This window comes from Neovison vison, chromosome 7, assembly GCF_020171115.1.
Source record: "Neovison vison isolate M4711 chromosome 7, ASM_NN_V1, whole genome shotgun sequence".
Lineage (NCBI taxonomy): Eukaryota > Metazoa > Chordata > Mammalia > Carnivora > Mustelidae > Neogale > Neogale vison.
The window spans coordinates 3042870-3054269 of NC_058097.1; the positions used below are offsets into that span (position 1 = coordinate 3042870).

General features: G+C 55.9%; 1 protein-coding gene across 1 annotated transcript; it reads right to left on the reverse strand.

The window, feature by feature from the left end:
* Positions 1-3391: 3391 nt before the first annotated feature.
* Positions 3392-11326, reverse strand: LOC122911162. The gene is made up of 5 exons (XM_044255609.1): positions 11240-11326; positions 10034-10107; positions 5187-5354; positions 4472-4603; positions 3392-3644 (listed from the first exon to the last, which is right to left on the reverse strand). The coding sequence occupies exons 2-5, from the start codon at positions 10104-10106 to the stop codon at positions 3508-3510; spliced, it is 510 nt and encodes a 169-aa protein (XP_044111544.1). The 5' UTR covers position 10107; positions 11240-11326; the 3' UTR covers positions 3392-3507.
* Positions 11327-11400: the final 74 nt, after the last annotated feature.

Sequence of the window (11400 nt, forward strand, 5' to 3'; positions counted from 1 at the left end):
ATAGGGCACGGGAAGCAGACAGGAAGTAGACAGGACACAGGAAGTAGACAGGACACAGGAAGTAGACAGGACACAGGAGGCAGACAGGAAGCTGACAGCTGACAGGAACAGACAGAAAGCAGGTAGGACACAAGAAGCAGACAGGAAGCAGACAGGACACAGGAAGTAGACAGGACACAGGAAGTAGACAGGAAGCAGACAGGACACAGGAAGCAGATAGGACACAGGAAGTAGACAGGAAGCAGACAGGACACAGGAAGCAGACAGGACACAGGAAGTAGACAGGAAGCAGATAGGGCACAAGAAGCAGGTAGGAAGCAGATAGGACACAGGAAGCAGACAGGACACAGGAAGCAGACAGGAAGCAGACAAGGGAGCAACAGGAAACAGGAAGCAGCACACAAGCAGACAGGAAGCAGACAGGACACCGGAAGCAGGTAGGAAGCAGATAGGACACAGGAAGTAGACGGGAAACAGGGCACAGGAAGCCGACAAGACACACGAAGTAGATAGGACACAGGAAGTAGACAGGAAGCAGACAGGACACAGGAAGCAGACAAGGAAGCAACAGGAAACAGGAAGCAGCACACAAGAAGCAGACAGGAAGCAGACAGGACACAGGAAGCAGGCGGGAGGCAGACCGCTCACAGAGCCACAGCCGATGCCCGTGACTTCCGCCTCCCACTTGCCACCACTGGGAAGGGGTAACTCCGTAGAAATACCTCCTCGTCTCATTTTTTGATACTGTCAGCGTGGTTTCTGGCTTTGCTCTCTAGTTACTGTTTTTATATGGGGATTCACAGAAATTCAAAAAATATGTTGCCATAGGCTTCATCTTCCTGGAACCCCTTCCCCTTGCTTCCAACCGCTTGTCCCCAGACTTGGTCGTCATGGTGGTCAGTCCCATTCGGCCGGCCAGTCTGGGCAGACTTGCCCTCACGGTTTCCGGTTCCTTTGCCCCTCCACCTTACAGCACACCCCTTCCTCTGGAGTTCAAGTCCCTTCCCGGACTACGCCCGTCAACACTTATCTCAACAAAGGCCAGTTAGCGATACGTGCCCGTAACCTTCGCCTGCGAAGATCCGTTTCCCTGCTCTTGTCATAGTTTCACGGACGACCTCATTCCAGGGGAAACTGTCATCCCACTGCCCTCTGGCTTCCAGAACTGTCTGACATGGCAGCTACTGGCTGTCCCTTTGCCAGGAACGAGTTCTGAATTGTGCCGGGTAAAAAGCTGCCAGTTAGTAACCAGGTGAGCACCGAGAGGCGAAGTCATAGTCAAAAGGGACGAGGTGTGTTTCCGATGGCAAGGAGCTCTCCCAGCGTGAGGTGAGCAGCAGTGAGGCAGGGACGCTGCAGGTGGCCCCGTATGAGACCCAGTGCCTAGGCCTGTCAGGAGCCCCAGGAAGCACGGGGACCCCTCTGGCCTCCAAGAAGCCAAGCTGGGTGCTGTTCCATGTCCTCCCAGACCCCAGCCCCAGCTTGCATCCCCTCCCCCGGGGCGCTCCGGCCCACTGTCGGACTTTCAGCGCCATCCTCCCCGGGCCTTCGTCTGCAGGTTCTGGAGTCTGGGACCGTCTCCATCTGCCACCAGCACCTCTGCTCGTTTTGGCCTCTCCTAGTCCCAGCTCACATGACATCCTCGGCGTACCCTGCCCCAACCAACCCCAACTTGTCCCCACCCCCTCCCCACCCCCCTCCATCAACCCCGAGGAGCTGTATCAAATCTTCCCATTCTGCCCATTGCTTTACTTGTCCTCAGTGTTTCTGCAAGGCCAGTAAGGGAAAGGGCTCCAAGGATCATGTCCTCTGTTACACCCCACAACACGGAGACGATCGGCCCATGGTCAAGGAGACCTCCGGCCTAACGATGGCAGGCTAATCTAGCATGAAGCCGGCCTCCTCCTGAATTCCCGCTACAGTGGCAGGAAGGAACGAGGACGCAGAGAACAGGTCTCCATAGTCACATCTGGGGACCCGACACTGTTCAAGAGAACAGGTTCCTCCATGGCGAGGGAAGGCCAGGGAGAGCATGGTACCCTACAGAAAGTCCCGATCTCAGGGAGACTCTGTTTGGAGCTATCCTAAGGTAGAAGAGTTTGGGGGTCAGAGGGATCTTCGAACACTGTCTCCAACATTCTCGTGTTCCCTCAGGCAGAGCCCAAGTCTAGCCCCATTTAGCTCCATCATCTAACCCAGGGTAAGGGGCCCTTTCTCTCAGGGTCGTCCTGAACTGCCTGGTCTAGGTAGGTGCCCATCAATAGTCAATTATGGTCAGAAGAGCCAGGTGATGGGTCAGCAGTGACCTTGGGCCAGGTCAGATAGCTCAGCTGCACATGAGCCCATCCTGGAAAGGAACTGGAAATGGTTACCACTTGGCAGGAGACCTGAACTTTGTAGCCGACGCCAGCGGCAGGACTCCCGCTGCTGGGAATGAGGCCCTGCTGGCCCCACACGCCAGTCCTCACAGCCAGACTCCTAGGCCCTGCAGACTCCAGCATCCTCTACCCTCAAGGAGGGGAGGGCCTCGCAGAGACGTCAGCAGGGCCCCGAGAGAGAGGGAGCAAGGCCCTGAAGCAGAGAGACACTGCCATCAGGGGCTTTACTTAAACCTGCCCTGAATTTTAAGTTGGTTCTTTCAAGCCTTCTTACTCCCTAAGGCCCTCTTCCTGTGACAGCTAACCTCTGGTCAAGCTCGAGAGGCCAACTTCCCCTCCCAGTGACAGCTGGACTGCTCCCAGGCCATCTCCGACCCGCGGCACACTCCGACTCGACGGCTGCTGGGAGAGCCCGCCGCCTGCCCTCTGCACAGCTCATCACACAGGCTGCTCGAGGGTTCCTCCTGCTGTTCCAGTCAGGGTCTCCAGGATCAGCGAGGGGACCTACCGTGCAGCGCAGGGGGGAGAGCAGCAGGGCCGTGGGATGTGAGCCCACCAGGAGCCTGCCGGGGCCAGAAGGACATTCCTTCCCCAGCACTGGCTTCACTGTTGCTTTCTAGACTAAAAGGCTGAAAGTGGCCAAGGAACCAAGTCCATCACTCAGACCTCAGGCCGGAGCTCAGGGCTCGGCTGACCTTCCCAGGCCTGCGGCCACCCACTTCCAACAATACTGACCATTTCAAAGAGGGGGAGGCCGGTCCCAGAAGAAAAGTAGCCACCAGGACTTCCAGGGATCCAGCCTCCGCAACGGGATATTACGCTCCTGAAGATCTCCTGAAGAACCAAGTACCTCCCATCACAGGACCCTACACTTTTAGTTTTTCTAGGTTTAAAACAACTTAAACAACTCCTCCCTTGCCACGCGTACCCAAAATATATCTACGTCAGGCACTCGGGAGAAACGGTTTCCGACAGGTACTGTCCCGCAGGCGTCAGAGAAGCGACCACACCGCTCGCGTAGACTGCTCGTTTATTAGCACTGGTGCTGCGGCGCGACGGCTCCCAGGGACGCTGCTGAGCCGTGCAGAGGTGGGACCGCGGTGAGGCTCGGAGCGGGGCGCAGACTCCTCTACTTCTTCCACTCGTTCTTGTCGTAATCCCACTTGGCCGAGAAGCCCTGAACGGGGCTGACCTTCATGTCGAGCATCCTCTTGGTCTGCTTGGCCACCCAGTCCTCCTCGAAGGTGTGCGGGACCGGGCCGTACACTAAAGCCCAAAACAACGTCATGAGACCACCGTGCCTGAGGAAGCGTCTCTAGCCCACAGCTCCTGCGGGTCGGGTCCTCCCCAACACACCCCACCGGCCGCCAGGCTTGCGGAGTCATCTCCCACGCACCACCCACACCCCCACACCCACAGGCTCTGGATTCTGGGCACGGACAACTGTCGGTATTACTCCTTTGAGGATAAAAGATGAGTAATCAAGTAAGAGCCAAGAGCACCCAGATTTCTCCGCAAGACGCAGCTCATGGGGCGCCCGGGCTAGCATAGAGCACAGACAGAGCCCCCACCGACTCGACTAGTGAGATCAAATCCACAGGCATGGGTAACCCATGTCCAGAGGAGCCCAGGACAGGACTCCCGCTGCTGGGAATGAGAAAAGCCCATTCTGCCTGGACACAAAGAACCGAGAGAGACCACACGGAATCAGCAGACAAGCCCGACACGGTCAAAGCAGAAACGGAGAGACCTGAGGACCCAGGACTCCGCTTACTGAGATGTGCTCGTCCTGCAACGGAAACAGCCCTTCCGTGAGCATGCGCGCCCTCCCGCTCGATCAAACCCTCGCCACGGCACCACGGTAACCGTCTGGTGAGCCAACACGGCACCACGGAAGGTGGTTGCCAGACAAAGCGGGGAAGTCATTCGCTGCCGAGCACAGCCTGGGCGCGTCAGAGCCCGCTCACACCTGGCTCCCATCACGGAGGTGCTGCCCTGCGCACACGCCCTCAGTCCACCCCTGCGCACCGGACCCACTCCGGCCCCGTGCGGCTGTGACCCGAGAGGCCAGGCCTGCGCCGCTGCCCGCTCACCGTAGAACTTCTCCCAGATCAGGATGAGCGCGGTGAAGCCGACGAAGAACAAGGCGGCGCCCACGACCGTCTTCCACTCGTTTGTGCTGCGGTTCATCTCCGCAAAGCTCTCGTTGAACTTCATGCGGTACACTGCGGAGAGAGTACACGCACGCGTGGGAGCGAGCACGGCCGCGCCCTCTCCGCAGGGCTCTCCCTTTCTCCCCGCCGAGCCGGGGGACCAAGCGCGCAGGCCTGTGCTCATACATGCCTACACGGCACGACGGAGGGGAGAAAATGCACAGAGTCTGCTTTCGGCAAAAAACCCACAGTGAATTCCTTCTACGCATTCCGACGCACAGGATCCACGTAATCCCAGAACTTCCACTCCCCTTCACCAACTGACAGCATGTTGCTGGGCTCATGTCCCATCAGTAAGCTTCAGAAGTCCCGGTCCTGCTCGGCAAGGCGGCAAGAAGCCACAGCCACTGGACTCCCACCTGCCCGCCCCGCCCCGGGGACCAGAGCCCCGAGAGCACAGAGGGGCCTGGGAAGAGGCGCAGCCCGCCCACAGAGCCAGGGCCCCGTGGGACACAGCACGGCGGGCCCCCGAGCACGGGCCCCCGAGCACGTGCCCCCGAGCACGCTGGTCTCCGGGCAGCACCCCAGCTCGCAGCCCAGAAACCAGTCCAAATGCTCTCCCGCGCTCGGCCGGCACTCCCGCTTCAATACCCACATTCGACTTTCTCATCCATGGAGAGGCTGCTCCAGGAAGCCTTCTCCTTCTCTTTCAAGGCCTTCTGGCCAGCAGAGAGGGTCCTCACATGGGCCACATCGGGCAGGGGGTAGTCACGCCGGTCGACATAACTCGGGAGAGCGTAGTCTTCACTCTTCACGACGCCTCCTACCAAACGCAGCGGACGAACGTGTGAATGTTCACATAGGTTCAGAGTTACAAAGCAAGGCACATACGCCCTGAAAACCTCATTACCCTGGCGACCTGCAGCCTGTTTCAAGCGGCTCAGGGACCGTCGTGTGAAGGAGGGAGTGAGCAGGCCCATCCCGTGTGGCCCAGACGGCAGAACAAGGGGTAACAGCAGCCCTTCGTACAGCCGACATGCACCTGCTGGGGCAGCTGTCCACGGGGGAAGCAGAGCCCACGTGTGATGGGGCCACAGAGAGGGCACCCAAGGGCTCCCAGGACACCCTATTGGACTTGAGGAAGGCCCTTCTTTTTTTTTTTTTTTAAAGATTTATTTGATAGAGAGATCACAAGTAGGCAGAGAGGCAGGCAGAGAGGGGGAAGCAGGCTCCCTGCTAAGCAGAGACCCCGACTCGGGGCTCAATCACAGGACCCTGAGATCATGACCTGAGCCAAAGGCAGAAGCATAACCCACTGAACCACCCAGGTGCCCCGAGGAAGGCCCTTCTCTTGGAGACTCCAACGAAGGAGGAAGCACAAAACCAACAGAAAACCCATAAAAGAAACATGTGTTCAAAGGTCAGAAACCGAAACATGTAACAAAACATGCGACCCGTGTCCACTAGAGGCTGCAAGCAAAGGGCTCCACAGGGCATCAGGGAGCCACTGACTCCCGGGTTCGGGTTTACCGGGCACCTGGTCGTCTGAGACCAGGGAACGAAGGTGGCTGGAGCACACGCGCCAGAAGCGGGACGCGATGGAGACGGACACGTCATCAGGGGTTAGGAAGCGAGGGCTCAGGAAAAAGGCAAGGCGCAGCGGAGAAAGGGAATCGGGGGCGGGTGCGCATACAGTGGCAAACAAGACCCGACACTCAGGAGAGGGAGACCCCTGTGCTCGACGTGCACAGTCGTGTACCCGGCGAGTCACAGAATACGGATCTGCTCTTTTTCTAAGACTACACCGAGTGTACATACAAAACTCCTGGCAGGATAAACCCCACTGGCTGTCAGTGGGCAGAGGACAAAATGGGGTTTCTGATCACAGACAGAAACTTCAGTGCCTTTAGACAAGCACATATTTGGGTCGTACTCAAGGAAAGAGGAAAACAGTTCAGAAAGCAGGAAAGAAAGGATAACTTTACTTTTATTTAGAGGTTTCCCTACATAAAGCTGCTGAAATCTGCTTTTTCAGTTCTACCCTACACCTGCCAAGAAAACGCTGTGATCCAAACTGGCCTGGAAATATGAAGTCCTGCAAAAACACTCATTTCCATCAGCTTGTACCAATGACTACATTCTCCCAAGTCACATTAACAACAATTAAAAAACATCATTTCACCTCAAAGTAGAATTTCTCTGAGGCTGATCTTTGCCATGCAAACGGCCAGCATGCTTAGACATACCTGAGCTTATCCCCCAAAAATTTAACGTGGAAATGACTAGAACTACTTTCCAACTTTAAAATTCTAAGTTCGCTTAAAACGAGTGCACTAGAAAGAACGGCTGTACACCAGCGCTCAGCTCGCACGTTAACCACTACAAACAGAGGTGGACTGGGGTGATGAGAACATTCTAAACCTCACTGTGGTGGTCAGGACACACCTCGGGGACTGTGATGAAAACCACTCGAGGGCACACTTTCAACGGGCAGATGTCTGCTGTGTGAATTACATCTCAATAAATTCTCGTAACCGTGGAGCACCCTGAGCATAAAATCGCATTTTCTAGAACGAGGACAGGAATCTGTGATCTCACGGCTGCCGGGGTTCCTCAGCATTTTGGGCTCAGTCCCCCACACCCCGCGAAGACAAGCCTTCTTAGAGAGAGAGAGAGAGAAGAGACTTCTGCATTCGAGAGAGCATCTCGCCGTCTGTCCTCAGCTGGGGTTTTCACTGAGGCTCTGCTGAGGAAGCCCAGGGTATGGGAGCTGCCCCCCCCAGCCAGACAGGTCACCGCACCAGCACCCGAGTGCGTGGTGGCCGCCGGCAGTGCGTCACCATGTTACTATCCTGTGCAGAACCGGTCTGTGTCCTCAGGTACGACCTGCATGACTAACAGTTAAAAACAAAAGGACAAGCCTCGCCTGAGACCGCGGTGCCGTCTGCCCACCGCACGGACACGCGACAGTGAAGAGTCGGCAGGTCCTCAGCCGCACAGGGCTGGCACACCAGAAGCAGAGACAGACAAAACACACAAACCTCAGTGTGTCACTCCCTTGAGTAAAGACAAAACAGGGCAATGTAGGACAGGCGGCATCTTCACAGTGGCTGGCGAGGGACAGCTCTTCTAAAATAACCTTTGCATTGAGGCTGACGAACAGAGAAAAGCTCCCACCCACAGCTCTGGAGCTGCGGCAGGAGCAGCAGCCCACTGCCTGCGAGGACCGTACCACGAGGGGCTGGACACTGAGCAATCCTGGAAGGCTCGTGTGGGTATGCTGTTCGCTTCTTTCAACAGTGTGACATCAGAAAGCCTAGATGCAGATCATAACTGAAGCACAAGAAGCCACTCAAGGATTTCAAAAAGAAACTCTTTTAGGGGGCGCCTGGGTGGCTCAGTGGGTTAAGCCGCTGCCTTCGGCTCAGGTCATGATCTCAGGGTCCTGGGATCGAGGCCCGCATCGGGCTCTCTGCTCAGCAGGGAGCCTGCTTCCTCCTCTCTCTCTCTGCCTGCCTCTCTGCCTGCTTGTGATCTCTGTCAAATAAATAAATAAAATCTTTAAAAAAAGAAAAAAGAAACTCTTTTAGGGGCGCCTGGGTGGCTCAGTCATTAAACATCTGCTCAGGTCATGACCCCAAGGTCCTGGGATCGAGCCCCGTATCAGGCTCCCTGCTCAGTGGGAAGACTGCTTCCTCCTCTCTCTGCCTACTTGTGATCTCTGTCTGTCCAATAAATAAATAAATAATCTTTTTTTTTTTTTTCAAAAAAAAAAAAAAAAAAAAGAAGAAACTTGATTTAAAAAAAATAAATAAAATTGGGGCGCCTGGGTGGCTCAGTGGGCTAAAGCCTCTGCCTTCAGCTCAGGTCATGATCCCAGGGTCCTGGGATCGAGCCCCACATCGGGCTCTCTGCTCGGCAGGGAGCCTGCTTCCCCCTCTCTCTCTGCTGCCTCTCTGCCTGCTTGTGATCTCTGTCGAATAAATAAATAAAATCTTTTTAAAAATTAAAATAAAATAAGGAAAATCCTAAGAAACAAAATAATTAAAATTATGTGTCCACAGCATTATCCTAGGCAATTTAAGGAACAGAGGAAGATGTAAGACAACAGTATTAGCAATTCAAGGACACAATTTCAGGGAAAATTTCACACATAAAGCAGTTACTGATTATTGACCGCAAGACACATAAACCTTGCTCTCCAAATTATCACTATTTAAGCCTTGCACCTGACCCCTCACTAACACATCCTTCCCCGTGAATTTGCATTTTTCCTTTTGTTTGCTCTCCCTCTCTCTGGAATGCTGTAGCTATGGGAATATGAACTTAAACCTATGGAGGTTAGGGGCATCTGGGGGGCTCAGTCAGTGGAGCACCTGCCTTCAGCTCAGGTCATGATTGGGATTGAGACCCTTGAGACCCATGTCAGCTCCATGCTCAGCAGGGAGTCTGCTCCTCCCTCTGCCTCTTGGCCCATTTGTGCATACCCTCCCTCTTGCAAATAAATAAATAAAATCTTAAAAACAAAAACCGAGGAGATTAAAACTAATCCTTGAGCACACTGAAGCTTCCCCTCAAGAAAAAACATTCCTGAACCCCAGGCCAGGCTAAATGGTTCTCCTCAAGGGCTGTCACTTAATCAAACACCGCCTTCACGTATCTGTCCCTCTCCCGACTGCGAACACCCTGTGCAATGATTCCTCTCGTGTTCTTTTTGTTCTCAATGCCTAACAACATCTGGTACGAAGATGCTCGGTAAACACAAAACTAAACTTGCTACGTGCCAGGCTCCAAGCTAAGCTCTTTACTAATATTCCAGGTGAGAAAAGAGATCCCTGCACATAAGTTGCTCGTCCAAGACAGAAATGAGATTAAACTCTGCTCAGGCTAGGATGTCCAGGGTCTGTCCCTTCCACGCCCCAATAATGTATACGGTACTGAAGAAAACTGGTTGCAATTTGTTTGGGGGGGAGGATCATTAAAATCAAGTATGGTGCATGGCGCCAGGGTGGCTCAGCGGGTTAAAGCCTCTGCCTTCAGCTCAGGTCATGATCCCAGGGTCCTGGGATTGAGCCCCACGTTGGGGGCTCTGCTCAGCAGGGAGCCTGCTTCCTCCTCTCTCTGCCTGCCTCTCTGCCTACTTGTAATCTCTGTCTGTCAAATAAATAAATAAATTAAAAAAAAAAAATCAAGTATGGTGGACATCTCTTGAAAGGGTGGAACTTGAACCTGAAAAAAAGGGAAAAGGAAGGGAAAGACGGGAAAGAAATAGCAACATAAACAAAGATCGAGACTAGTACTCAGTAAGATTCATAAATATTCTGTAATCTATAAATGTGCCCTGTTAAAATATTTTTACCTCCCCCTGAAGTCCCACAGCAGCGGAATCAGGACCTCAGACACCTTGGGTCACCTGTGTTTGAAACTCCAGCACGAGGGCTTACACACAGTGGGAGCAAAATGGAATGAGCTCAGCCCGTTTAGAAGAAAAATTACACTTACCATGTGCTCGGACACACACAGAGGTGGAAATCGCCCGCTTGCCGATTAGGCTAAACACTCTGGTAGCCAACATTCTGCAAGATAAAAACGTGCACCTTCTCCATGAACGAGGGCAAACACCTATTAGGGATTCCAGGGCATTTCGTTTTTGCCTTCTTCCCCACAGCACAGACGACCCATTCTTCCTTAATGACCTTAATGAACCCAGAAATAACCGAACATGAGGTTTTTCTTAGCAGTCAACCCGCTTTTACGGGGCTGCCTTACAAACCAGACGCCCTAACAAGCACACGCTCCGGGAAATTAGTAGAAAACCGGCTTGCTTGAAAGACATGGAGGAGTGTTTTCGTAAGACTGAAAAGGTAGGAACTCGCCAGCGCTGGGTGACCCAAATGGGGTCCACTGTCCAGCAGAGAAGAAGAAACAGCTGGAAGGGACCGGCACGCAAGGCCCGCGCTGAGGGGTCGCTGAAAACCCGGAACGCGCGCAGCACAGAAAGGGACACCGCGCAGGCCGGCGGCAAACACGGCCTGGTCCGCTTCCAGCCCCTGCGGACAACGGATGACCCGGATGACCCACCTCTCCCCTGGGTCCTCCGAGCTTCGGGCCCTGCTCCGCTCTCCCCCTCGCTCCCCCTGCTTGAACACGGACTCGCTGACGACACGAAAGGGGCTCCGGGCGCCTCTGGAGAGCGGCCCCTCGGAGGCAGAATACACTGAAGCGTGACGTCAGGCCCGGGCTCGCTCGCACCCTCGTCTTCTCTCCCCGGCCCGGCCCGCGTGTGGGCGGACGCTGGGCGGCTGCGGGGCTGCGAGGCGGAGCGCCCCTCCCGCAGGCCCGTTAAACCCGGGCGGTGGCGCAGCCGTCGCCGGAGGGCTGCTGGCCCAGGCGGCAGCACGGACCCCGCGCCCCGCCCTCGGTCCGCGGGCGCCCCAAGGTCAGAGCCCGAACGCAGCCCGCGGCCGTGGCGGCGCAAACGCGGCCGGGCCAGATGCTGCGGGGCGCCACACAGGCCGCGAAGCGGCGGCCCCCTGAGCCCCGAGCCCCAGCCCGGCGGCCTCAATGTCACCGGACTGCGAGGCCCAACCCCGCTCCCGCCTGGCGCCCGGACGCCGAGCCGCCGCCGGCACACTCGCCCGCTGGCTCCGGGCCCCTGGCGCTCCCCGACCCCGCGGCGAGGGCCGCCTGCAGCCCGCCGCCGCTCACCTGCCGCTGCCCGCCGCGACCGCCGCGACCGCCCTCTGTGCCCCCGCTGCCAGCGACCGGAAGAGAGCGAGGGCGCGCGCAGAGCACCACGGGATCGAGGAGGACTCTGCCGCGCCGGAGGTCACCGGAACGGAAGCGGAGAGGCGCTCGAGCGTCGTAAA

What these genes read in the sequence shown, in the direction of transcription:
- LOC122911162 (XM_044255609.1), bottom strand. Translation starts at nt 10,106, where the DNA reads ATGTTGGCTACCAGAGTGTTTAGCCTAATCGGCAAGCGGGCGATTTCC. An exon ending in CATGGATGAGAAAGTCGAAT is followed by an intron (nt 4,604 to 5,186) that starts GTGGGTATTGAA and finishes CTCTCTCCGCAG; the next exon opens with TGTACCGCATGAAGTTCAAC. An exon ending in GATCTGGGAGAAGTTCTACG is followed by an intron (nt 3,645 to 4,471) that starts GTGAGCGGGCAG and finishes TTTGGGCTTTAG; the next exon opens with TGTACGGCCCGGTCCCGCAC.